This window comes from Halictus rubicundus, chromosome 2 (genome assembly GCF_050948215.1).
Source record: "Halictus rubicundus isolate RS-2024b chromosome 2, iyHalRubi1_principal, whole genome shotgun sequence".
NCBI lineage: Eukaryota > Metazoa > Arthropoda > Insecta > Hymenoptera > Halictidae > Halictus > Halictus rubicundus.
The window spans coordinates 12,016,056-12,042,396 of record NC_135150.1 but is presented as its reverse complement, the minus strand read 5'-3'; the positions used below and the strand labels follow the sequence as shown (position 1 = coordinate 12,042,396).

General features: G+C 40.5%; 2 protein-coding genes across 5 annotated transcripts in view; both read right to left on the bottom strand.

Moving 5' to 3' along the window:
• Positions 1 to 26,341, bottom strand: part of LOC143365287 (solute carrier organic anion transporter family member 3A1-like) — a 100,483-nt gene that overhangs the window by 9,378 nt on the left and 64,764 nt on the right. For 3 of the 4 annotated variants that reach the window (XM_076805334.1, XM_076805333.1, XM_076805335.1), the window contains 13 exons: positions 16,139 to 16,453; positions 11,442 to 11,642; positions 8,751 to 8,804; positions 7,678 to 7,783; positions 4,681 to 4,897; positions 4,146 to 4,289; positions 3,520 to 3,735; positions 3,327 to 3,434; positions 2,676 to 2,909; positions 1,646 to 2,188; positions 731 to 920; positions 466 to 654; positions 118 to 269 (listed from right to left, as the gene is read on the bottom strand). In XM_076805334.1, coding sequence (XP_076661449.1) covers positions 118 to 269; positions 466 to 654; positions 731 to 920; positions 1,646 to 2,188; positions 2,676 to 2,909; positions 3,327 to 3,434; positions 3,520 to 3,735; positions 4,146 to 4,289; positions 4,681 to 4,897; positions 7,678 to 7,783; positions 8,751 to 8,804; positions 11,442 to 11,642; positions 16,139 to 16,347 — 2,563 coding nt within the window. In that variant the 5' untranslated portion in view covers positions 16,348 to 16,453. The remainder of the gene's footprint in view (positions 1 to 117; positions 270 to 465; positions 655 to 730; positions 921 to 1,645; positions 2,189 to 2,675; positions 2,910 to 3,326; positions 3,435 to 3,519; positions 3,736 to 4,145; positions 4,290 to 4,680; positions 4,898 to 7,677; positions 7,784 to 8,750; positions 8,805 to 11,441; positions 11,643 to 16,138; positions 16,454 to 26,341) is intronic. The other variant, XM_076805336.1, reaches the window with a different exon arrangement.
• LOC143362429 (uncharacterized) lies at positions 19,996 to 25,077 on the bottom strand. The gene has a single exon (XM_076802601.1). It carries the CDS (start codon positions 25,075 to 25,077, stop codon positions 19,996 to 19,998), a length of 5,082 nt encoding a protein of 1,693 aa, XP_076658716.1.

Here is a 26,341-nt window from a genome sequence, read left to right as displayed (position 1 = left end):
TGACTGAATAATATAGTTGCGCACGAGACGAGGGGTCAGCGAGCTTCTTCTACTGCTAGCATGTAAACGTTTTTTTGTGAACATCCGGTGGAAGATGCGATGATTGGGTCCACTTACATTTGTCAAGACTGATAATTGACCCTACGAATTCGTTCACAGTGAAAGATGGCGCTTGATCCTCCAGCTGTCTTCTCCTTCTGACCAGCCACCAGTCGATAAGGAACAGCGCCAGAGCTAAAATCTTAATGCCAGCGCAGAGACCGACGTATCTGAAAGCATAACATCCGTTAACAAAAGAAAGATTAAAAATGCAGTAGTTGGACAAATAGAAGACATGGTACTATGTAGAGCTCGAAGACAAACAAGGAACTAGATTAGCTGTTGGACAAAATTATGTCTCTTCAATCTCTTCACAGTACTTGTTCTAGCTCTGCGTAGTATTTTTTACTAACATAAATTATGTACCTGTATCTAAATTGTTCGATGTCATAGAGTAGACACCGGCCGCCCTTCTCCCCGCAGGTGCTTTTCCAAAGCAAGCACGTAGAATCGATTAAGTTACCGAATAAAATAGGAGCTGGTATATAACCGAACAGTCGAAAGATTACAAACTGCATGCCCAACGCAAACGATCTTTCCTCTTCAGAGACTGACCTATATATGCGACAAACGTACTCGAATTAAAAATTGTGTAATGGTAGAGGCGATGCTGATTAGTGACGAAACATACCTCAACACTATCATCAGCAATGGCATCTGAGTGATAGCGACGATGAAGGTCATAAAGAAAAGTAAGATTAAGAAGGGGAATATAGTCCTGCACGGAGAAGTACATGGGCCTGCTGTTGCTACCGGTACAACTGTCACTTCTGCGAATTCCGGGGCCGCTGGTGGCAACAGTGTTAAGTTTCCGTGTATACCTGGTGACACACAATAAAGAACATGATGAATATACGGAATAATTATAGTGGAGAGATCTAGAGAATTTTTATTCAAAATGTACTTCTGAGGATTGAGGTTTTGAATATGAAGTCCAAAAGTTTTACTACATCAGTATAGAGACATGTTAGGCCTTGGCTAATTAATAGACTGTGGACATATATGCACACATTAATTTTTATACACTGATTTATAAAAACTAGAAACAAATACGAACCAATTCTCTTTATGAATCTTTGCACGTTTCAATTCTTATGAATCAACTTTTCTTGCACATCTGTGAGCTTACTTCTTTGATTTTCTTATTACACTTAATACAAATTGCCAATGGTTTAGAAAATTAGAATTCAAATGGAACGTTTGTAACTCTGAGTCCAAATGGACCCAAGTATCATCAAGCGAGGGTGAAATATTTTATAATTATTAATACAACTAGCTAATGATTAGAATTGGTTAACTTCGAGTGTAGATAGACTCAAGTACGATCATGCCAGGGTTAAATATTTTATCAAGTGTCGAATTGAACGTCTAAGAACTTGCATTGTAATTTGTAAAATACAAAGGAGCATCAAATTCTAGACAATAATGGACACCATGAATGCATAAAGTCCACAATCCATTCATCAATGAACTTGATCCGAGGGATATTGTATGTTCCGAGTGGACGATACTATATAAGCTAAACGGTAACACGAGGAATGCTTACATGCACAGTTAGTGAAATTCGATTTCGAGCTGAAGGCAGTGCAACCCGCATGACAAGGACTGAAGTAGGTCAGACCGTTGTTTCCACAGACGGGCTCGACGTCCGTCATTCGACACTCGCAACCGAAGTTGCACGCGGCAGTGAGATTTACTTGGAAGGGCTCGGGGCCCTTCGTGCTGCTGTTAAAGTACGGAATAGTGGTCCCAGCCATTTTAACGTTGTCGCAGCCGAGGAAAAACAGGAGGCCGTAGCAGACCAGGCATATGATGTTCGAGACAAGGACGAACTGGACCGCACCCTTCGGTCTTAATTCTAAACGTTTGAGCAAACACCCGCCGAAGAAGATGCCGATACAGGCGCCCGGTATAGCGATCGAGCCGGTGAACACGCTCGCCTGACTTTTCCCAAGGCTGAACTGGGTCTCCAGGTACTTCGGCAGGAACACCACGAAACCGGAAACGATCACCAACTCCATGCAGGCGCCCAGACAGGTCACCACGTACACCGGGTTGCACATCAACCTCCACATGCTTCTGGGTATATCTGCAAGGAAACGTTTCAACGTTTTAGTCCAGATTGCTCGAGCTATTGCAGAGTTCATTTTCAGTGGCTGCACAACAAGCATGCTTTTTTATGAGACACTTAATCCCCTTATACAAGGGGATTATCCCCTTATAATTTCTAGGCTAAGAACGAGGGAAAAATTTCTTTTGTGTATTTCATCTACAGATCTTTGTCACGAACACATAAAATCTACACTTTAATAGTAAAAATAGAATTAAAATGTTATTAATTCTTGTTGATGCAGATGTTTTTCTATATTTCGAAGATTTGTACTCCTATGATGTTAATTTTTTGATTTGCATTGTACTGTTTTCTCTGTAGTAAATCTCAGAGGCTCAAGACATCTGTCCGTTTGTGCTCACTGTCTTTTTGCATGTGCATGTAAGTGCAACGTTGTAGAATTGTGGTATTAAGGGTTGTAGGTGTGTTTGGAGGCTGGAATAAATTTTGAAGATTACTTCTTTACCTTTCACATCTTTGCCGTAACCGCTGTCATCCAATTTCTCTTTCTTCGGCTCCTTACATTGCTCCTTCTCTTTCTGCGAGGATGATTTGTTTTTCTCAATGATTCGTATCTTCTCTTTCTCGCGTTGTAGCGTTTTTGGGAAACTGAAGAACGGAATTGCGACTAAGATTAAGAGCAGACCGCAGAGCAGAAATCCACCCCACCACATGCCGACCCATCTGTGGTCGCCTGGATCTGTTTAAAAATGGTTTTTATTATTCTTTGTTGCTTTTCGTTGGTTATTAATGTGTAAACTCTAGGAAACTCTAGGAAATTATTCAGATCTCTTTCCATAGGTAGAAAAATCATGTTCAACCTTAGTTTAGAAAAGAGATTGTTCCACATATTCTTTGCTTTTTAAATTATTTGGAAATGCGAGTTACACAATGTCCACGATAAAGAAATATTGTACAACACGAAAAAATTGATCACAATACTTATAATTGCAAAGCTTCAAAGTGTTTATAAATACGGAATAAAAAACCATTATAGACATTGACCTTTCGTGCAATCTGGTTTCATTCTTAGGGTAAATAGTATAGCCTTTCAGAGTTTGATCACATATTTCTGAAGCATGTTATATAAAAAGAAAATAAATTATTGATTCGCTACCTATACTGATGATAGTTCCAGAAAAGGAATCCATGTGAAATGATAGTAAGTAAGCTCCAAGAAGGAAACCCAAAACTGGTCCGAATGCTGCCATGCTGTACATACAACCTGGAAAAATAACAAATTGTATTGGTGCATAAGAGTTGTATATTTTCGACGTTTTAAATAATTTTTAATTGTATTTTTTCTTTACCAATGTATAAAGAAGCACTCTCCGGACGAACGTGGTCATCTATGTAAGTAGTACCAAGAGTAAACAGGGGAGAACCACCACAGCCTAATAATAACTGAGCAAGTACAAATAACATAACAGGGCCAGCAGTGGATGGGGATCCTTGAATACAATTATCGCCTCTTAAATTGTTGTGTGGTGCCAGCGGTGGAGATGATAATCCAGACGACAAACGACCTAAGAAGGAAATCATCTTATATTCTTTGTCCAACGTGCTTACAGAAGAAAAAGCATTCACGTTATTCGGATCAAGTGACTCTAAAGCGACGTGTCTTTTCAAGATGAGATAGAAGAAGAAGCTCCATTCAGATAATCACGAAATTATTCCGAGCCTTCAAATAAACATTCAATTTAAATTCAGCCTTAAACTAAATTTACTTACACTCAATTAAATTGATAATAGACTTCACAAACGTTAAATCTTTATGCATGTGTTTGAAACAATTGATCGTTATCTATTCGTATTTTGAAATTAGGCTTTGTACTTTAAATAGAATTTTCTTTAGATGTAAAGTAGGGGATAGGTTATTCTTTTATGTGGATTTTCTAAAGTTGTCTTTGGTTCGTTTTTAGCGTGTAAAACTTACCCAGTCCCATATCCTGTTCACGCAAGGATACGCCTCGACAAATGTTGTCAGAGCTGGAGTTGTTCGCAGCCGTCATCAAATTAGGCTCGGCTGTGAAGTGCGGCACCATAAAGATCATCGATCCGAGTCCCATTATTACAGCGCCTGAAATTTCGATGACATTACGGCACTGCGACGATCGCCAGGTAATACGATCCTATTAATCCCTTAACGCTCGGACCTCGTGTTCCATTCGATCTTGCCAGATCTATAAATATGTATCAATGTCTGATCCAAATTATACAGAACGGAAGAACGCGGCTCTCCACGACGCTTTTTAATGTGTTCCAATAGAAAATTAATACTCTGACCAGTGAAAAAAATATATTCCTTCGCTCATAATTAGTGCTTCGATCAGTGACAGAATTATAGATTTCTTTGGTCATAATATTAAAATATTAAAAATATAAAATTTACTTCTGTATCCAGAATTTTTATCTGGTATGGCAAACGAGTTTCAAGGGATCAGTGTTTGCAGGTGGATCATTTTCCTTACCAATCGCTATCCAAACTGGTATGTGTCGACGGCTACCGAGGTAGCTGACGAAGATGACGGTAATGACGTTCCCGATCTCGTAGGAGCTCGCGATGACGCCTGATAGACTGGACGGGATTTCGAACCTTTTCTCTATGGTCGTGATCACAGAATTTATGTAACCTGAACTAAGTGCCTGTTGTAACGTGACGAGAAACGATAGAAGGAACACAAACACCTGGAATCAACGAAAACACACGATAATCTCCATCATCACGTTCAAATCATTCATAGTACTGATGCAACCCAAAGTACTAAACGGAAGTCATTAAATTTACCATTGTAGAATAGAATATGAACATCAGTGTTGAAACATTTACGGTGCATTTACTCTTCCATTCGATGCTTAAGATCATTTACAATCACCACTTTAAAAAATCATTTTTTAGATGTATTACTGGGGACATTCATTTGTTAGCCACTGGGAAAGATCAGTATCGCAGAGAATTTCGGTGGATTTGAGTGACATTGAAGTTGCTGGGAATGAATAGAGCATACTGGAGTATACTAGCGTTGACTAGAACATACTAGAGCAAACTAAAGTTGATTAGGGTATACTAGAGTTGACTAGAATTGACTACAGCATACTAGATCTAGCTAGAGTTGATTACAGCATACTAGAATCTAATAGAGTTGACTAGAGTTGGCTAGAGCATACTAGACCAAACTAGAGTTGATTGGACCCTGCTAGAGTTGACTAGAGCAAACTAGAGTTGACTAGAGTATATTAGAGTTGGCTAGAGCATACTAGAGTTGACTAGAGCATACTAGAGTCTATTAGAGTTGATTAGAGTTGGCTAGAGCATACTAGATCAAACTAAAGTTGATTAGACCCTACTAGAGGTGACTAGAGCATACTAGAGCAAACTAGAGTTGACTAGAGTATACTAGAGTTGGCTAGGGCATACTAGAGTTGACTAGAGCATACTGGATCAAACTAAAGTTGATTAGACCCTACTAGAGTTGACTAGAGCATACTAGAGTTGACTAGAGCATACTGCATCAAACTAAAGTTGATTAGACCCTACTAGAGTTGACTAGAGCATACTAGAGCAAACTAGAGTTGACTAGAGTATACTAGAGTTGGCTAGAGCATACTAGAGTTGACTAGAGCATACTGGATCAAACTAAAGTTGATTAGACCCTACTAGAGTTAACTAGAGCATACTAGAGTTGACTAGAGCATGCTAGATCAAACTAAAGTTGACTAGAGTATACTAGAGTTGACTAGAATTGACTAGAGCATACTAGATCTAGCTAGAGTTGATTACAGCATACTAGAGTCTAATAGAGTTGACTAGAGTTGGCTAGAGCATACTAGACCAAACTAGAGTTGATTGGACCCTGCTAGAGTTGACTAGAGCAAACTAGAGTTGACTAGAGTATACTAGAGTTGGCTAGAGCATACTAGAGTTGACTAGAGCATACTGGATCAAACTGGAGATGACGAGATCCGTCTAGAGTTGCCTAGAACTAATTAAAGTCTGTCTAGAGCTAACTATAGGTAAATATAGCTCACTATAGTTGGCCAGAACGAGTTAACGCAGACTATTTCACGCAAATTCGCACATACTGGAAACTAACAGAGCCGGTTACAGGCAACGAAAGCCAACCAAAGTTGATTCAAGTGTAAAAAGCGTATTAAAGTGTTGATCAGAGTGAATCAAAAAGTCTTGCTGCCATTTTCCACGAACTTGAGCCAGCTGGTGCAGATTGAACTCTACTGAAATAGACTGGCTTGCGTCTAAAGAATGCCTTAACCCGAAGTTATCAGCTTCGGACTGCGTTTACATGGAATTGGAACGAACTGCACTAAACTAGACCAAACTAGAGCAAACTAGAGCATGTTCGGACAATCTCGTACAAACTTGAACAAGCTGGAGCAGATTCAAATGAAAGTGGCCTGGGTTTTGATCTAGGGAGGACCAGAGCTTGAAGTTGGATGAGCGTAGAGTATCTAGACGAAGTCAGGCTATCCTGCAATAGACTCGAGAGCATCCGAGTGTGTTGAAACGGACACGAGAAGGCTGGAGTGGTCCGAAAAGAGCTTGAGACCGTCGAAGAAGCTCAACACAAAACTCGGGGAGCGTTGATACGAGTTAAAAGAGAAACTCGACCGTTGAAGAAGCGTTTCAAGATAAAAGAGAAAAGAAATAGAACACAGGGAACCAGACATCATTCAAACCTTTGGAAACATGTCAGGAAGAGTTACAACCTCCTGCCACGGGCAACATCGAACTCGTTGTCTGGTCTACTGAGATAACAAGACGGCGGATTTGATGCGTTCATGACAAGACATACATCATTCATACATCAAATAAAACGGTGAAAATATTCCAAAGTCGGCATATTACAGGCAGCTGAACTCGACCTTTCATCGGTTACAACGTAGTATTAAAAAAAAAGAAGTTCGTTGACTTTGGAAAAGCTCAAGGTCACCTTGAGATCTCAGAAAAGGTGAGATGTAAAAAAATCGAGTTGTACTCATTCGATTCGTCCCTTAAAATGTTACATAATCTGTTAAATGGTTTTTGTATGTAACCAACAGGTCCCGAGTTATTGGAAATAGTAGTTCTTAATGACTCGCCTTCTATACAAGCAGAGATAGAAGAACCATTATGAAACTATGTATGCAGTATACCGTTGAAGAGGTATTTTACATCATTGTACATGTGAAAATTTGTTAAGCAAGGGGACCAATTTGGTCTGTGAATTTCGAGCGTAAAACCTGTATTTAGGGTTTTCCGCAGTGGCTAAAATCCTTCCTCGGAATGTCGACTCGAACGTGTCGTATACTTTCGAACGATGACTCACGAACGTTCATACAATACTTACATCCGCGTGCGCGCCGTTTTCTCGAGCCGGAGCGATCGATCGCGGCTTAAACAAATCCCGGCTGCCCCGATCTACGGGGATTTCGAAGAAGTCAGCAAGGTAGGGGAGAGAAGTTTAGCGTACCTTTATTCCGGCGAATCTCTGTATAAAGGCCGGTCTGCAGCTCAGGATTCCGCAGTCCTTTGAGTCTGGATTAAACGGCGGTGTCTGCGGTCTCTCCTTCTCCGTCCTTGATTCAACCGTGCCAATGAAAAACACAAAATTTCAGAAACCCGAGAGAGCCTGCGCGGCTACGAAATCGCTAATTGTTCGAAACTCCCCGCTTTCAAACTGTTGCGGATCATTTCGGCGGATCGTCTCTTTAATCCTTTAATGCACGGGTCAAAACAAAACAATTTTTCGTATACGTTTCCACAGGGCTTTCTACGCGTGACGCGATTGTTGCTACGTTACACAAGCCCGGTGGTAAAACGAGAAGTCATGGAGGAATTAGAAGATAATTTAGGGAAGATTGAAACGGTAGAGTAATTTATGGATCTCATCAACTCGTGCACTGGAGGATTAAGACCGAGGTTTTTGAAACGACTTGTTAGATCGCGTCTGCTTTTCAGTCGAAATTTAACAGTACAATCGAGACTTCGAATCTGTCGAGTTAGAAATCAAATTTTGTAAACTTTCAATCTTCAATTATTGGATATTGCAACATAAAAAATTTTGTGGACTTGCAATCTGCAATTTTTGGGTATTTTAACTTGCGTCAATGTTTAACAAACTTGAATTACTGGGCACTGTAACCCGCGTTACTGTTTGTACATAATTGCAGCGTTGTTCCGCAACGATTGCATAAATGTGCAACAATAGTAGGAAAATGATATCATTGATGACAAACACAGGTAGTGTCTCATTGGTTTATATCATTCGCAGAAATCGCGGCTTATAGAATCGATCAATTAGAGTTAATTGCGGCAGAAGGTATTTACAAAATGATTGTATCCCATCGTTTTAATTTGCTTTCACGATTGGAAGGGTTCCGATGTACGTAATTGTTTCTTCTTCGATTGTACTGCCAATCGCAAGGTAAGCTTGTTTATTGACAATAGAGCATTGCGAATGATAAATGTACAAGTCGTGTGGCAGCGTTTCGTGTGCTTATGTTACACGGCGTGTCGCGTTAATTACACAAATCCAACAATTACCTGTCCACCATGGAAGCACTGGGATTCCTGCTGTGACATTTGATGATAAAATCTCTGAAAAAGGGCAAAAACGAGAAACAAGAAGCATGAATATCTTGTGCCATATGATGTACAGTGAGTGCGTGATTCGGCGAGATTTTTTTTTAAAGTACAGCAAAGTACAGGTAAGGTACAGGTGGAAGAAGTATTTTACAAGATTTACTATATAGAGTGATCACGTATTTGCTACCAAACATGTTCTATAGTAAAAGACTTTGAACTGAAAATTCGAATTCTACCCCTAAAAGAAAATACTATAAATATAATACCGTAAATTTTTTAATAAAAGAAAAGAATATATTGTTATAATAAAAGAAAATAATGGATGCTTTTCTCCTTTTACAAAATATAGAACAATGTAGGTATTATTCATTGTTACGTAAAAATTGGCAAACGATAACGAGCGTCAATTACAGAATAATCTATTTCACGCGGGGCAAATGTGTCACGGTCGAACCATTCGATGCTTTCACTCTGCACGTTTAGCACTTCCTAATTTTTTGAACCATGTAAATGACGATAGAGGTTGCCAAAAAATTTCTCCAATGCTTATTGAACCTTTCCTTAAATTTATATTAATGTTCTAATTACGTATGCCGACTGTTATCGTTACAATTGCCCTTATCGTTAATAAAAATATTTTCTATATTAGACATATAGTCACAAATGGCTGATCTGTTTAATCGAATATTGGCGTTTCGCCAGAATCCTAGATATAAATCTGATAAAATAGTAAATAGCCAACTCATTACGGATTCCATTCAATATTCTATCAAGTCATCAAAATTTCTACGGCCAATTCTGCTTTTCGATAAGAAGCTCGCCGAATTTTCCCACCGGCGAATCTGCCAATCAAATCGTCGAAAGGCGACTTCTGCATCCATTACTAATTCCATCCATCGCTATTCTATAAATTCCGGAAAGTTTTCCAAGTACCGGCGCTTGCAAAAATATCTTAAACTCAGTGCTGCCAATCGAAGTGTGCAAAATTGATTTACGCAGCTATTTCCGCGCTGCCCCATAAGATCGTTAAATTTCGCGATCTTCCGGCGGAAGATCTCCAGCCTGGTAAAACCAGTCTTCCCTCGTCTAATAATAAAGTTTACGCGGTGCCGTGTGAAATCGTCATACTTCTTCCACCTCTAGCGCAAGATCCTGCGATCGAAGGAGTGTCCGAAGGAGAAGCCGATGACGAGCGTCAATTACAGAATAGTCTATTTCACGGAGCGCAAACGTGTCACGGTCAAACCGCACGGTGCTTTCACTCTCCACGTTTCGCAGGTGTTGCAATTTTGTTTTCTGTCGCGGAACCTTTCTCCCGCGAATCCTCGGAACGTCTCCAGGGGTTTGCCGATTTCGCAAACCGACGACAGCCGATCGCGAGCGGAATTTCTGTTTCGTTTGTGCGCGACACGCTCGACACGCGGCTTTCTCCTGTTCTTTTTTTTTTTTTGTTTTACTCTGTTTAGAAGAGAAAGAGCTGTCTTAGAAGGAGCTGCGTGCGAGTACTTGTCAACGGTGACGCAAGAGTGACGTGGGAGACGATTGTTAGTCACGTAATGTGCATGTTTCCTTGGGCTGTTCGACCGACAATGGGCGAATCGAAGATTGAACAGCTTGGCACGATTAGGTTCGCTAACGAACAACCTGCTTTTCGCGGGAAGAGTCTCTGTTCCACGGAAATCGGAAGCTTCCTTAATTGCAAGGGAGGATCTCTACAACTTCAATTTTTACTCGTCCAATCGGGCTCCATGTGGAGAATTTTTTAGAGCATTAAAAATATTTTCCTTGAAGAGGTAAACCTACCACCGCCGCGCCGGTCGAAATAACCGGTTCCAGAGTTTTTATTTTACAATTACTGGAATTATAAAGATGATTTCGTGGGAAATGATTAAATCAATATATCGAGTAGAGCATGTATTATAATACGAACCGCACAAAATCCAAATAAATTCAATCCCGTCACTTTTATAAGGCAACATGTATTAGTTACTTGTAAGACTCGGTAGCATTATTAACATTATTCGTAACACGGTTGAAAAATGTTTTTCTCGTACACAGTAGCTTTAATTAATTGATCATCTACAATCAAATAATGTACGTGTACAGAACGTATTGTTCATTCGATATCTTAAAAAATCGTGTCAAATGAACATTGTGGAACGGATGGGTAGAACAGTATGCTTCATATGCATATTTAATATCATATTCATATTTAAAAAATACATTCCTCGTATAGCGACTCTGTTAAATTGCTCACCCATTGTCTTAATAAAATTATTCGTTCAATATCTATGACAATTGTCAAATGGGCACCTATGGAGACGGTGCAGAGAACATACTGATCATTCAATCTCCACGGAAACTTGTCAAATAAAGAAATCTTCGAAGATCGTGTCAAATCGGAGGATTAAAAATGAAATAAAAAATAGAAGCCGGTCTGACTGGTCCCAAATTGAAACCTAGCCGATGGGAGATCGCGAGAAGCGTCCGATTTCCGAGGCTCGGCGTAAACCGATCCTCCATTTCTATCTGAGGATATCATCGCAGCGATTCGATGATCGCTGGACGCGTCCCGACGCGGGGCGGCGCGAGGATAGTCATTTCCGGGACATGTACCCCGAGCGCGTGTTACTGGTCCGGGGCACTCACCTATGGTCCACGAGGCCAGAACTGGGATTTCTACTGTGACACCTGATGACGGTGTCGTGAGTCAGTCTGCTGCCGGTTGCCTGCAACGGGTCTGTGGCTTCGTCGCCGCCGGTTCCCGCGGTCTCCGCGTACAGCCCCGTCATGGCGTACATGCTCTCGTTCCTTCGATGCCCGGCATGGTAATTGCTGCCAGACTCGGACCTGGAAACGTTAGATAGAACGCGAAGGTCAGCGAGCAATTTGGAACCGATCCATTAGCATCCAATCCCCTCCCTCTTAAACCCCACGCCCTCATTAGCCGCGAGTAATATGTATATATCCGATAATCGAATATATGGCCCGGATTAAAACTGTACAGGACAGCTTTCGATTAACTGCACGGATAATTGAACGTCGATGTACCACGCGCGTTCATGTTCGTTTGATTTCGGGATGGACAGTTATTAGGGGGACCCATAAGTAATCAATTACACTGTCCAACACCAAAAAAATTTTGCGATACCTGTTGGGTGATTCTTATACACTCTGTCATCCTAAAACCGAATCTGAAAGTAGAATTGCTCCATCACGCAACGTTTTCGAAAAATTTTGGTTTTTGTAAAAATGCCCGATTTTGATACGAAACGACGTGTTACGCAAAAACTAAACACGCGAGAAAGTTAAAATTTGAGTCAAGAGATAGAGGGGACTCTCCTCTACATATTCATATAGTCAATTATATTTTTATGTACTTCCTAATAGTTGTAAATGGTTGTTAAAGTTTGAAAATGTGCCGACGCGGGTACTTTGTACGCTCTATTTTTGTATTTATGTGAAAAATCCTTTATCTAGCAGGAATTTACTATACAGGAATGCATTCTACAGACATTTCTGGTAAAGAAACCATTCACGAAAAGTATTTGGTTCCCTTAATGTACGAGAAGGATCAGAAAATGTTAATTGACAGCGTGTGCGCGACGCGTTCGCGCCAGACGGCCATTGTAGCCTTTTCGCGACTCGCCAGGGCCGTCGCTATGCGTAGTCGACGCTGGTACCACTCATGTATGTCTTTGCTTACTATTTACATACATTTTTTTTTGTCTTTTTGGGTGCCAATCATTACAAAAGATTATAAAAATACGAGTTATATTCACATTTCATTGTGGAAATGCTTAAGAAAGAAAATTGACCGCAGCAATGCGGTGACGGGAAAATTTTATTTTCAGTAATTGTTGTCTTATCTTTATAATTGTAATACCAATGGACATTCAAGATTCTTCCGATTAAAATAAGTCCAAACACTATGTAAATGGGACTATTTTTATCGATTTTATTGATCGAAGTACATAATTAAGACATAGATCGCTCTATATTAAATCGATAAAATCTCGCGGAAGTGTATAAATCAGCCGGACTGTTTTTGTTATATTCATGGCGAAATTATTTTAAAATCAAAACAAGGAATACAATTCCAGCATTAATCTTTCATCAAGATATTTCAACAGTGGAAAAACGTTACAAAGGAAAAGACTTATGTGCGGATGCTTGCTGATTACTGCTGGACACTTATTATTGAAAATCGGGATACCAGGAACAAACGTCAAGCAAGGCGGAAACATTTTTAATTTGTTTACATCAGAAATAGGTAAGTTTTTGTATTCAATTTTCTTTATTAAGCATTTCCACAATGAAATGTGAGTATAACTCGTATTTTTATAATCTTTTGTAATGATTGGCACCCAAAAAGACAAAAAAAAATGTATTTAATTAAGCATAGTAAGCAAAGACATACTTGAGTGGTACCAACGTCGACTACGCATAGCGACGGCCCTGGCGAGTCGCGAAAAGGCTGCAATGGCCGTCTGGCGCGAACGCGTCGCGCACACGCTGTCAATTAACATTTTCTGATCCTTCTCGTACATTAAGGGAACCAAATACTTTTCGTGAATGGTTTCTTTACCAGAAATGTCTGTAGAATGCATTCCTGTATAGTAAATTCCTGCTAGATAAAGGATTTTTCACATAAATACAAAAATAGAGCGTACAAAGTACCCGCGTCGGCACATTTTCAAACTTTAACAACCATTTACAACTATTAGGAAGTACATAAAAATATAATTGACTATATGAATATGTAGAGGAGAGTCCCCTCTATCTCTTGACTCAAATTTTAACTTTCTCGCGTGTTTAGTTTTTGCGTAACACGTCGTTTCGTATCAAAATCGGGCATTTTTACAAAAACCAAAATTTTTCGAAAACGTTGCGTGATGGAGCAATTCTACTTTCAGATTCGGTTTTAGGATGACAAAGTGTATAAGAATCACCCAACAGGTATTGCAAAACTCGAAAAAAGTTTAATTTTGTTGGACAGTGTTATTTTCAAAGAATTTGTTTTGCCTTTAGTTCTGTACCGATCGTTGAAGAGGAAACACGTATACTTTTACAGTTTTCGGTAAAGCAGCCTGTGTTCAAAATATTCTAAAAAGTATAATTTTTTTACAACCTTGTAATAAAATAGCGGCGTCCGTACCTACCGAGGATCATGTTCGTCATTGCATACTTTTTCATTTTCATGCGGGATTTAATGCAACGGTGACGACAAAGAAAATTTGCGATGTTTGAAAAAAAAAAATGGATGAACTTTACAGATAAATTTTTCTACATTCTCGTATGGCTTCCATCCGTTCGAACGGCTAAGAAAAAAAAGAAAAAAAAGGGCATTTAATTCGCAAGGAGGAATCTAGACCGTTCAACTGGTCGGAATGATACCGCGAAAGCGATGACTCTAATTTCATTCGAGGAATCGGCACTCCCCACTCCCCGTGCCGAGCGCGCAACCATAGGGACACGTAATAAAATCCGAATGCCATGGGGCAGGAAGTTTGTTACGTCGTTGCAAACGCAATTTCTTGGTTTCCCGTCTCGTTAACGAACAAGGGAGAAGACAAACAGAATCCTGGAAGCCCCTGGACGGTTGGAACCTGTACTTACCTAAACATTACACGTAGAAAACCTCCCCTCCCCTCTCCCCCGGTTAGGCGAAGAAGGATCATATTACTTCGCGAGGTAACAAGAGCCTTCTTCCCATGTTATTTGAATTTTTCCCGTCCACCCCCCTTGGAACCTATCACGAAACACCCCCGTAGACGCTGTGCGTACCGTCGAACACCGAGAAATTGCATATCCATGTCGGCGATTTTTCACCGGTTTGAATATTAACATTTTTCCTTTCTCGCGGTCCCGCAGTTATACACGCGAGGCAATATCGTGCGCAGTTTATATCTACTTCGAGCCGATAGTTCGCCGAAGAAAATAAACTCTGCCACCCCGTTTTTATTGGGATTCGAAACGGGAAGTTGAAATAGGACTTCTCGCGGAATATTTTCGTCTTGGAGCGAATATTAATACTTGCCGATAGTCTTTCTAATGGTCTTTTTGAAACCAAAGATCCACAATTGAGAATTTCAAATATTCAATAAATGCTAAAAAGCGACAGTATTTTCATTCATAATTAGACTGCGGATTTTATGTATTTATAGCAAAAATGGGTAAGCACAATTTAAAGCATTGGACATATTAAAAAGATTGAAAGTCGCCAGCGTATTGGTTTCGGCTTTATAAAACAATTAGAAGAATAAAGAAACTTTTATGTCGCCCCTGTGTCTTGCAATCAATGCAAATATTTTTTATTTTGCATAAAAATCCGCAGTCTCTAATTCATAATACATCACATTTTTAGAATTAATATCGTGTTACATTATTATTATAAATATAATGAAATTCGAATGAAAGACGTTGAGCTTCCTTTACATGCAATTAAGAAGGTAGGCAATGTGTTAATATTTATGGTTTGTTACGAGGTGGATGCAGATTATCTCGAGTTTATGGAGGCAGGAAGACTATATCTAAGGGAGTTAAAACTATGTCGAAGTATGCGAGGTTTCTGTTCATTCAGTAATGAGTTTCATGCCTCTCGAGAATTTATGGGGGTGATAGGTCCATCGGACAAGTTCAAAAATTATAAACGTTTCCAAACAGTCTTGGAAGGAATTTTGAACGTGTACAAATTTCGTTTCGATTTGGGAAGCAATGATTCATACAGCTTTTCCAACCCTCGAGTATACTACAAATGCGCAACGGCTCAATTAGTTCATTTAATGTCGATTTTTACTGAACCGGTAAATGGAAGTCGATTTTGTTTCACGATTATAAATATAGTGAAATAAGGCAGTAATACATGCATTTTTAAACAGGTATATTAAGATGTAGTAAATGAAGTATTACGTTAAAGTTTCCCAGAGCCGCAGTTTAATTTTCTCTAAGAAGAGGTCACTCAAGAAGTTAAGAACTCTATGAATATTTCTAAAAACTTTTGTAATACAGTTTTATCAAAAATTCACAAACTCCGCAAGTCTAATAACTAGTTCAAGACAGTCTAATCCACTTACGGATTGATCCTTCCGTAAAGAAAAAGACACATCTTTCCCGACACAAACGATTAAATTAAGAGGCAGGTGCCGTTCGAATTGCAGCGAGGACGCGGAAAAAAGACAAAGAAACGTTCAAGGGGGGAGGGGTTCGAACGGGGACATCCTGAAGGGAAGCTGTTCCCAGCGTTCTTTTTCGTGCAAAGAGGGCCGCCGGGCCTAAGTGGAGGAAAAGTAAGGGGGTGGCCTCGCGTTAAGAAATTCCGTTCGGACGAAGGGGGTGAGAATCACCTTTTGTGCCCGAAACCGCCGCCGCTCTCGTTCCTCTTGTGGCCACTTTCGGATCGTTTGTGGCCAAAGGCACTGGATATGCTCTCGGCCCGTTTGTGACCGCTCTCGGAGCGTTTGTGGCCGATGAAACCGCCGCCGGACTCGGTGCGTTTGTGGGCGAACATGCTCGAACTCGAGCCGTTCCTTTTGTGCCCGCTGGTGGACGCCATTTTCTTCCTCCGTCCGACTTCGGTTCTCTTCGCGACTTCCGCTTCCTACAAAGCTCGATGAATTACGGCTTTACCGGCGACATTTTTGCCTCCGTGCTTCCGTTCCCTGCGAACAGAAACAAGAAAACCCCTATCTTAGTCGAATTGCACCCTGGAAAATACGTTTCCTTCACCCTTAACCCTTAACCCGTTTGCATCACAAGGGAGAATCAAAAATAATCAATTTTTTTATTAAATTTCAAGTTGAACATTTTTTCCGGAACGAATTTTCCCCAGATTTGAAGATTGAAGTCTCTCAGTATTTAAATCCGTGGAAGATTCGTTCACGAAAAATTTTTCCAACATTTTTATAGAAGTTATTTATAGCATTTTGGAGGAAAATGGCCCCCCTCGGTTTCCCGTCTGCCACATCATGTAAAAATATCTTCGAGGAAAATGATTAACGGTGTTCGAAAGCAGAGTCTTCAAGCTTTAAGATGAGCCTAAGTTTATTGCTGTACGATTGTTATTTACGAAATTACAACCGGTAAAATATCGTCAATTTCTGTTGGGTTGACCAGGAACTTTTGTTCCAATTTATTTCGTGTAAAAGAATCGTGCGAATTTTTTAGCTAACTCAATATTAACCCATTCTGCTCGAAGACATTTTAGCTTTAACGCCCACAAAAGATCAGTACGTATGTTCTACATTTTTCCTCTGTATTTATGCCTTTGATAAATTGAACCCGTTCTCCGCTAATGAAATTACGTTCTATTTCTTCTGGATTTATTTCGCACGTGTTTTTCCACAGCTCATTCTCTCTCTACATGTGCTGAACGTTCCTTTCCGTTCCCCGTTTTTCTTTGCATATAATATTTCCAATCCAACGCGCACTCCCCCCTCCTTTTACTCGATAATAATCCTCTAGCACATGTGTCAGCGTTCTCCTATCATTATTACACGTGTTGCACCTACGCCCTCGGTGTCCTTCAACCGATATCTGTTTAATCGCATCAAATATTGACGAGAAAATTTCCGAGAGATCAAAGCGACTGAACCTTATTTTATTACATACAAACGTTGCAAAATGTATTCACCGAACACTCCATTGTCTTTCATTGTAGCCCGAATGAATCAACGAACTGAACGTACTTTTATGCCTCGAATAATTGTAAAGCTAAATAAAGTGATTCGATAATTCAACAGCGAGGATTTTATTAATCGTAATAATGCAGTACTTTCAACAATTTTTTGAAAAATGAAAATAAATCCTTACCCGTTATGTTTGCTTAAAATAAGAGACAGGTTAAACTTTAGCTCAGGAAACCAGAAATTTTCCACTTTAATTTATGCAATCCTGTAGATTTTGGCCAGAAAATGCCGAAAATCCAAGTTTTAACGTCAGGAATTCACTGGTTTAGAAAATGGTACAGAAATGGTACTTGGTTTCTCGCCGGTGTAAACAGAACGACAAATACGAGAAATGCGACACGAGTTTCGAGTGAACTCGAGCACTCGATGAGCGAACGCGTGTGTCAGAGGACGACAGAACTCGAACTCGTCCCATTGAAAAAGTAAATCCGCGTTGCGACGGCATTTGATGCAATCGTGCGTCCAATTGACAACTCTGTGTTGAACAGTTCAACGAACCGGCTTCTGTAAGGTCAGGGCCGTTCAGCAACGCGAGTTCGAGCGCTCCGGAGCGGAATCGCTGTCGTCTTCGTTAGGAACGGAGGAGGATAACTGTATCCGCTCCTCTCCCATGACGCCATTTGTTTGTCCGTTCCGAGGAAACTATCGCGTGATAACAGCCATCAACTGGGAAACAGTGGGAAACAATCGGTACCGTTGCAATTACATTTTGCACGCGTGCTGCAAGCTTTTTCACTTGAAGACAGTGTAATTAGCAATTCTCACCGAGATCAAAATGGTGCCCACTTCGTCAAAAATATATTAAATATCATACTCTGTATATGTCTATTATTTCTGAAGGGTGTTTTAATTTTTTATCAATATATGCTACTATCTACAATATTTATATATTACATTTGTGCAGAAATTTCTTTTGTAAAGTACCAAATAACGGAACGAGCAGTCCTCACCAAAATGGTACCCAATTCGTCAAAAATATATTAAATATCATATTCTGTATGTATCTATTATTTCTGAAGGATGTATTAATTTTTTATTAATATATGTTAGTATCTACAATATTTATATATATTACATTTGTGTAGCAATTTCTTTTCTGAAGTACCAAATAATGGAACGAGCAGTCCTCACCAAAATGGTACCCTATTCGTCAAAAATATATTAAATATCATATTCTGTATGTATCTATTATTTCTGAAGGATGTATTAATTTTTTATTAATATATGTTAGTATCTACAATATTTATATATATTACATTTGTGTAGCAATTTCTTTTCTGAAGTACCAAATAATGGAACGAGCAGTCCTCACCAAAATGGTACCCTATTCGTCAAAAATATATTAAATATCATATTCTGTATGTATCTATTATTTCTGAAGGATGTATTAATTTTTTATTAATATATGTTAGTATCTACAATATTTATATATATTACATTTGTGTAGCAATTTCTTTTCTGAAGTACCAAATAATGGAACGAGCAGTCCTCACCAAAATGGTACCCTATTCGTCAAAAATATATTAAATATCATATTCTGTATGTATCTATTATTTCTGAAGGATGTATTAATTTTTTATTAATATATGTTAGTATCTACAATATTTATATATATTACATTTGTGTAGCAATTTCTTTTCTGAAGTACCAAATAATGGAACGAGCAGTCCTCACCAAAATGGTACCTGTTTAGTCGTGCACCTTTTGAATGGTGCAGCTGGTGCAAGGAACACTCTTGTGCGTGTCGGTTTGCACTTTCGATTCTGACATTAACAGAACCGAAGAAGTAAAGGAAATACGCGGATTTGGTGGTGGACTACGACTCTACGGTTGCTCGAAGGAGTAGTGGTTTATTCGAGGCTACTTGGTTGACTGGTCTTGTCGTCTCTTGTCTCCTTGCAGCTAGTCTCGGTGTGGGTGGGGTCTAAGAATCTCTGTCTTCTAATTTGTTCGTGATTGGTTGACGCCTACCATTGCCAGAGGGAGGGTGACCTTGTGCCGAGGTGGCCGCGTGGTACCCTCACTCGATGGGTCCGGAAAGGCGTTATAAACCTGGGCCCGGTAGGGTGTTGTAAATTTTGTCCCGGGCCGCTACCATAAATGCTAGTGCATTACAAACGTGGTAGACTGGAGGTAGGCCGAAGTCTGCCACCCAGATGTTTGTTTTCGTCTTGTGACGGAACATGCCGCCCCCCTTGAACGGTCACGTTCGAAATTTCGATACTTGTATAGAGACTTGACAGGATTTCGAGACTCTCTTGTACCCACAGGAGACCAGCTACAACGGTTATGATTGATAGCGCAGAAGTATAGTGCCGCAGCTTAGTGCTAATTAATCCTAGTACTATAAAATAGATATGTACAATGCATTACGTCTAGAGTTTTCCGCTATATAGTCTAAATTGTATATATGTTTGCCAAGCACGCGTTAGTATTGTTATGTATGCTAAATTGAACCTATAGAATAATATATACATATGAATGTGTACGTGTTGATGTGATTGGATTTTTACACTTTATACAAGATCAATTGGCAACGGACAGATTTTTTTTATGGATCGTTTATAAATTCCGCTCGCAGATTTGACAGTCACGACGCGAACTACGTTGTCTCCTCCAGGGTGTACTTCCAATACTCGTCCAATTGGCCACCGCATTGAAGGTAGTCCTTCATCTCGGATAAGGACTAGATCGTTGACCCTCAGATTGTTGCTTCCTCCTTGTTTCCATTTTGTACGGATGTTTATCTCGTTCAAATATTCCTTGTGCCATCTGGCCCAAAAATGCTGCTTCATTTGTTGAGTATGTTGCCATAGCGACAATCGATTGGAGGGTGTACCACTTAGATTTTGCTCAGGCAACGAGGTAAGAGACTCACCGATGAGGAAGTGGGCTGGTGTCAACGTTTGCAGGTCATTGGGATCGGGTGACAAGGGAGTTAGAGGTCGGGAGTTTAAGATGCCTTCGATCTCAATTACGTACGTGTTTAATTGTTCGTACGTCAGTAGAGTATCACCGACTGTGCGTATCAGATGATGCTTAAATGATTTTACCGCAGCCTCCCAAAGGCCACCGAAGTGAGGTGACTGAGGAGGAGATAAATGCCACTCTACGGCTTGCGATGTTAGATATTGTTGTATTTGTTTTTTATAATTTTGGGAATTGAACAGTTCTGAAAGTAGGTTTTTCGCTCCTATAAAATTCGTTCCATTGTCGGAATATACGTTTTTTGGTTTGCCGCGTCTCGATGAGAATCTTTTGAATGCTGCTAGAAATGCTTCGGTAGTGAGATCACTGGCTAGTTCTAAATGAACCGCCTTTGTTAGAAAACATACAAAGACCGCGACGTAGACCTTTAATCGTTTTTGGTTTCGGAAACGTTTTTCCTTGACGAATAGTGGCCCACAGTAATCAATGCCAACGTTTTCAAACGGTCGAGCGGGTATTACCCGATCCTTGGGAAGGTCGGCCATCAGGTAGTCCGGGGAATTTCGTGGGTTGGCCTTGAAACATCGTATACACTTCCGAATAATGAAACGGGTAGTATTTTTGCCATCAATGGGCCAGTACCGTTGTCGTACCGAATATAGTGTACCTTGTACCCCCGCGTGCATATTATTGACGTGCTCTTGTTGTAAAATCAACGACGTGATGCGATTTGATTTTGGTAGCAGAATGGGATGTTTTTGTCCGTATTTAATTTTTGCATGCCTAAGCCTACCTCCAACGCGCATAATACCATCGGAATCAATGAAGGGGTTTAAGCTGGTTAGTTTTGAGCTCTTGTCTATTGCGATACCCTGTGTCAATTGCTTCAATTCCTTGTTAAATTGTTGGGCCTGTATTGACTTTATTATGCGGTTGTGCGATTGTCGTAACTCTGTAATAGATAGTTCCCCGGTATATTTGCTTCGAAATCGTAAACAGTATGCAACTACTCTCAATAGCCTTGAAAATGATGAAAATTTATCGAATAGTTGCGTCTTATTATCCGTATTCGCTATTAGTACCACGGTAGTGCGTTGTTCCGGAATTTCTATTGGGAGTATGGGGTTGTGCGGCCAAGAAGCTTCGGGTTGTACTAGCCAAGCAGGACCATGTAACCAATTATGGTTATGTATGAATTGAGATGCTACTTGACCCCGAGAAATGAAATCTGCAGGGTTGTCCGATGATATCACATGTGACCAATCATGTGGTTCTGTGTGCGATTGTATTTCCGCAACGCGATTAGCTACAAACGTTTTTAGTAAGTGCGGAGAGGTATTTATCCAATGTAGCGTTATCGTGGAATCTGTCCATAGTTTGATTTTGTCAAATTTTAGTTTCAACGTATTGGAGATTGATTTGTATAGTTGCACTAACAACGTTGCTGCGCATAGTTCTAGTCGCGGTAATGTTACCGACTTCAACGGTGCGACCTTAGATTTTGCCGAGAGAAGATGCGTTTCTACTCTACCTTCCTCATTTTCGGATCTAATGTAAATGCATGCACCGTAACCCCTTTCGCTTGCGTCTGAAAATCCGTGTAGTTGGAGACGTACCGGGTTTGGTACCATTATATTGCGTTGTACATTGAAATTGTTTAAATTTGGCAATTGTGAAAGAAAATCAATCCACGCGGTATGTATATATTGTGGTACTGATTCGTCCCAATCCAATTTTAGCTTCCACATGTCTTGCATTATAAATTTTGCGATTATAATTACGGGTCCGAGCAAACCTAACGGGTCGAATAACTGAGCTGTTTTTGATAAAATGTCCCGCTTTGTTACTCGATCGGTATTGTGAATGTGGTTTACATTGTATGTGATTGTGTCGGTTTTTGCATTCCAGCAGATGCCTAGCGTCTTTTTTGTTTCAGACGCATTGAAATGTATGGTGTCTGAGGCGGGGTCCAAGTGTTTGGTTAAGGACGGTTGATTTGATGCCCATTGTCTTAAATTGAAACCGCCTAAGCTAAGTAGTAGTTGTAGGTCGTCCCGAAGTTTTTCCGCTTGCTCTATTGTGTTTGCGCCCGTCAGTAAGTCGTCCATATAAAAATCATTCTCGAGTGCCGCGGCGGCTAACGGGTATGAGTGTCCCTCATCCCTTGCCAATTGCTTTAGGGCTCGAACCGCGAGGAACGGCGCGGAGGCCGTTCCGTACGTAACGGTATCCAACGTGAATGTTTTTATGGGTTCATTGGGGTTGTCTCGCCATAAAATTTTTTGAAATTTCGTGTCCTCGGGATGTATTTTAATTTGTCGAAACATCTTTTCTATGTCTGCTGTTAGTACGTATTGGTGGACCCTAAATCTGACTACTAGTTGAAAAAGGTCATCTTGAATGGTCGGACCTACCAGTAAAGTATCATTGAGAGATAACCCACTGGTAGGTTTGGCAGATCCGTCGAACACTACTCGTAATTTTGTTGTATTGCTAGTGGTTTTTATCACCGCATGGTGCGGTAAATAAAACCCATCGCAATTTGTTGTTTGCTTTGCTGCCGACATGTGACCTAATTTACGGTATTCGTCGATAAATTCCTTGTATTGCTGTTTGAGATTTGAATCGATTTGTAGTCGTCGCTCTAACGCCTGAAAACGTTTTAAGGCACGATTGTAGGTTTCTCCTAACATCTCGGTTTTGTTATTGAAGGGTAATCTAACGATATAACGACCCTGCTCGTCGCGTGTTGTGGTCGTCGCGAAGTATTGTTCACATTGTTTGTCCTCCGCAGATAAATGTCTACGCGGTTCGCATTCCTCTAGATCCCAAAACTTTGTTAGTTGCTCACTTAGTGCGTGATTTGTGATGTGGCAAACCGTTTTTTCCCTTTTTGTTGGCTTTAATTCTACCTGACCAGAAATTACCCAACCTAGTCCTGTCTTTTGAATTACGCCCTTTCCATTTGGTAATCTAATTTGATTCCTGCCTAATAATTTGTAGTACAGATATTCTCCCAATAAAATGTCTATACTAGCTGGCACGTGGAATTCGGGATCTGCAAGTTTTAAGTGGTTCGGTATGGGGATTCCGGACCGATCTATTTGGTAGGACGGTAGTTGGCTCGTAATTTTTGGAACGACTATAAATGCTACTTCTTCGGTGAAGTTGGATGTCCTAGATTTGAATTTAGTCTTTGCATAGTACCTAGCTTGACTTTGTTGTTCCCCGAATCCCGAAACCGGCAGAGAGAGGTTGTGTAGTTTTAATTTTAGTGATTTCGCTAGGGTTTCAGTCATAAAATTGGATTGAGAGCAAGAATCGAGTAGCGCTCTACATTGATTTTCCTTGTTTTCACGATTGTAGATGATCACACGTGCGGTAGCTAACAGTGGCTCGGATTGCGCGAGCGAAAGTAGAGACACGGTGTTTGTGGAGGATGCTACGGAGTTTGATACCGTCGCGCGCTCCGTATTTGAAGGCTCGAAATGTAACAGGGTGTTGTGTTTCTTGTTGCATTGTCGACAATTACCTGATCGACATTGAATAGTCGAATGATCAGGTCGGAGACAATTGTGACAAAGCTTATGCTTCCTTAATTCTGCTACCCTATCTTGTGGCTTTAATTGTAAGAATTGTTCGCAATATTGAATGTAATGGCCTTTGGTGCAAACGGGGCAATTGACTTGTGGTCGTACGGTTACGTGTACCTGCCGCGGACGCTCAACGTATCTGGCTACCTGCATTCCGTCCCTAGGTAGGCTTGACGGTCTGCAATTTGTTAGGTGCAGGGGTTCCGCGTCGCGAGCAAACTTGTTTAGAAATTTAATCAAATCTTGTATTGTTGGCATCCTATCTTCGTCTACTGAACGCTCCCATTGAAGTCGGGTATGTTTGTCTAGTTTAGCGGTTACAATATAAATGAGCATTTCATGCCAATCTACTGGTTGTTCCAGTGCCCTAAGTGCGTTAATATGCATTTCCACCTTGTCGGTCAACGTGCGTAAAATTTGCAAATTGTGCGAGTGAATTTGTGGGAGCTCGAACAACGCTCGAATGTGAGCTTGTATTATTTTCCGCGGATTGTTAAACCTCCTTTGCAACAGATTCCATGCTACGACATAGTTCTCCTCGGTAGAATTTAGAGATTCTATTATTACAAGCGCGTCACCCCTTAAATAAGATTTTAATAAATGGAATTTATGCACTATTGGAAGCGAGTTGTTGTTGTGCACTAAGTCGGTAAACATGTCGCGAAAACTATTCCATTCTGCTAAGTTACCATCAAATGGCTTAATTTGAATTTTGGGTAGAATACTTTGTGTATTGATGTTAAAGGGCACCGCTGTATTACTATTTGTGGGGTTGTTGGCATTGATTCCCGGTGGCCTTAACGTGCGTCTAATTTTGCGGATTTCTCTGCTGCATTCAAAATAGTTTCCCTCAAACTCTTGGCGAATGTCTTCGTTGTCCAAATTATCTTCTAGGGATTCGATTTCTAGTTGTGTCGCGGCAAAATTAGACGAAATTTCTTCTAATCTCCTTTGAAACTGATCTAACATATCTACATCTTCAGCATCGTCGAACGAACGTACGTTGTTAACTAGTCGCGTTAATTGAGCCTTGTGCGAACCTCGTTGTCTGACAAGCCGTTTCATAGTGTCGGCCATTGTAATTGAGATTGTCGGCGGGTAGTATGGAATCAGAGGAAAGAGAAGGATAGATGAGTCAACCTCTTACCTGGGCAGATCTTGCACCGATCTCCGCAGCTTGTAGTTGGTGAGCGTAGAACCGTCGTCCAGGGGTTGTAGTAGGCCTCCCAATGTGACGTTGTTGGTCTCCGTTGGGATGAACTGTCCACTTGACGCTTCCTTTGCAGCTCCTTGGTGGATGCCGGGAAGGCTTGCCAAAAATGGAATTCCCTTTGCAGATCCTTGGTGGATGTCGGGGAGAGTTGTCGAAGTTGTAGTTCCCGTTGTACCTCCTTGGTGGATGCTGGGAAGAGTTGTCGAAGTTGTAGTTCCCGTTGTAGCTCCTTGGTGGATGCTGGGAAGATGAATCCGCTCTTGGACACTGGACCGTTCCGCCTTGGTGGTGAACCGTCGCTCCAAGGGTGGATCCGGCTCGAAGGACCAATGTTTAGTCGTGCACCTTTTGAATGGTGCAGCTGGTGCAAGGAACACTCTTGTGCGTGTCGGTTTGCACTTTCGATTCTGACATTAACAGAACCGAAGAAGTAAAGGAAATACGCGGATTTGGTGGTGGACTACGACTCTACGGTTGCTCGAAGGAGTAGTGGTTTATTCGAGGCTACTTGGTTGACTGGTCTTGTCGTCTCTTGTCTCCTTGCAGCTAGTCTCGGTGTGGGTGGGGTCTAAGAATCTCTGTCTTCTAATTTGTTCGTGATTGGTTGACGCCTACCATTGCCAGAGGGAGGGTGACCTTGTGCCGAGGTGGCCGCGTGGTACCCTCACTCGATGGGTCCGGAAAGGCGTTATAAACCTGGGCCCGGTAGGGTGTTGTAAATTTTGTCCCGGGCCGCTACCATAAATGCTAGTGCATTACAAACGTGGTAGACTGGAGGTAGGCCGAAGTCTGCCACCCAGATGTTTGTTTTCGTCTTGTGACGGAACAGTACCCTATTCGTCAAAAATATATTAAATATCATATTCTGTATGTATCTATTATTTCTGAAGGATGTATTAATTTTTTATTAATATATGTTAGTATCTACAATATTTATATATATTACATTTGTGTAGCAATTTCTTTTCTGAAGTACCAAATAATGGAACGAACAGTCCTCACCAAAATGGTACCCAATTCGTCAAAAATATATTAAATATCATATTCTGTATGTATCTATTATTTCTGAAGGATGTATTAATTTTTTATTAATATATGTTAGTATCTACAATATTTATATATATTACA

Bases quoted from the DNA above. Each gene is read 5' to 3' on its own strand.
- LOC143362429 (XM_076802601.1), bottom strand. From the start codon at position 25,077: ATGGCCGACACTATGAAACGGCTTGTCAGACAACGAGGTTCGCACAAG.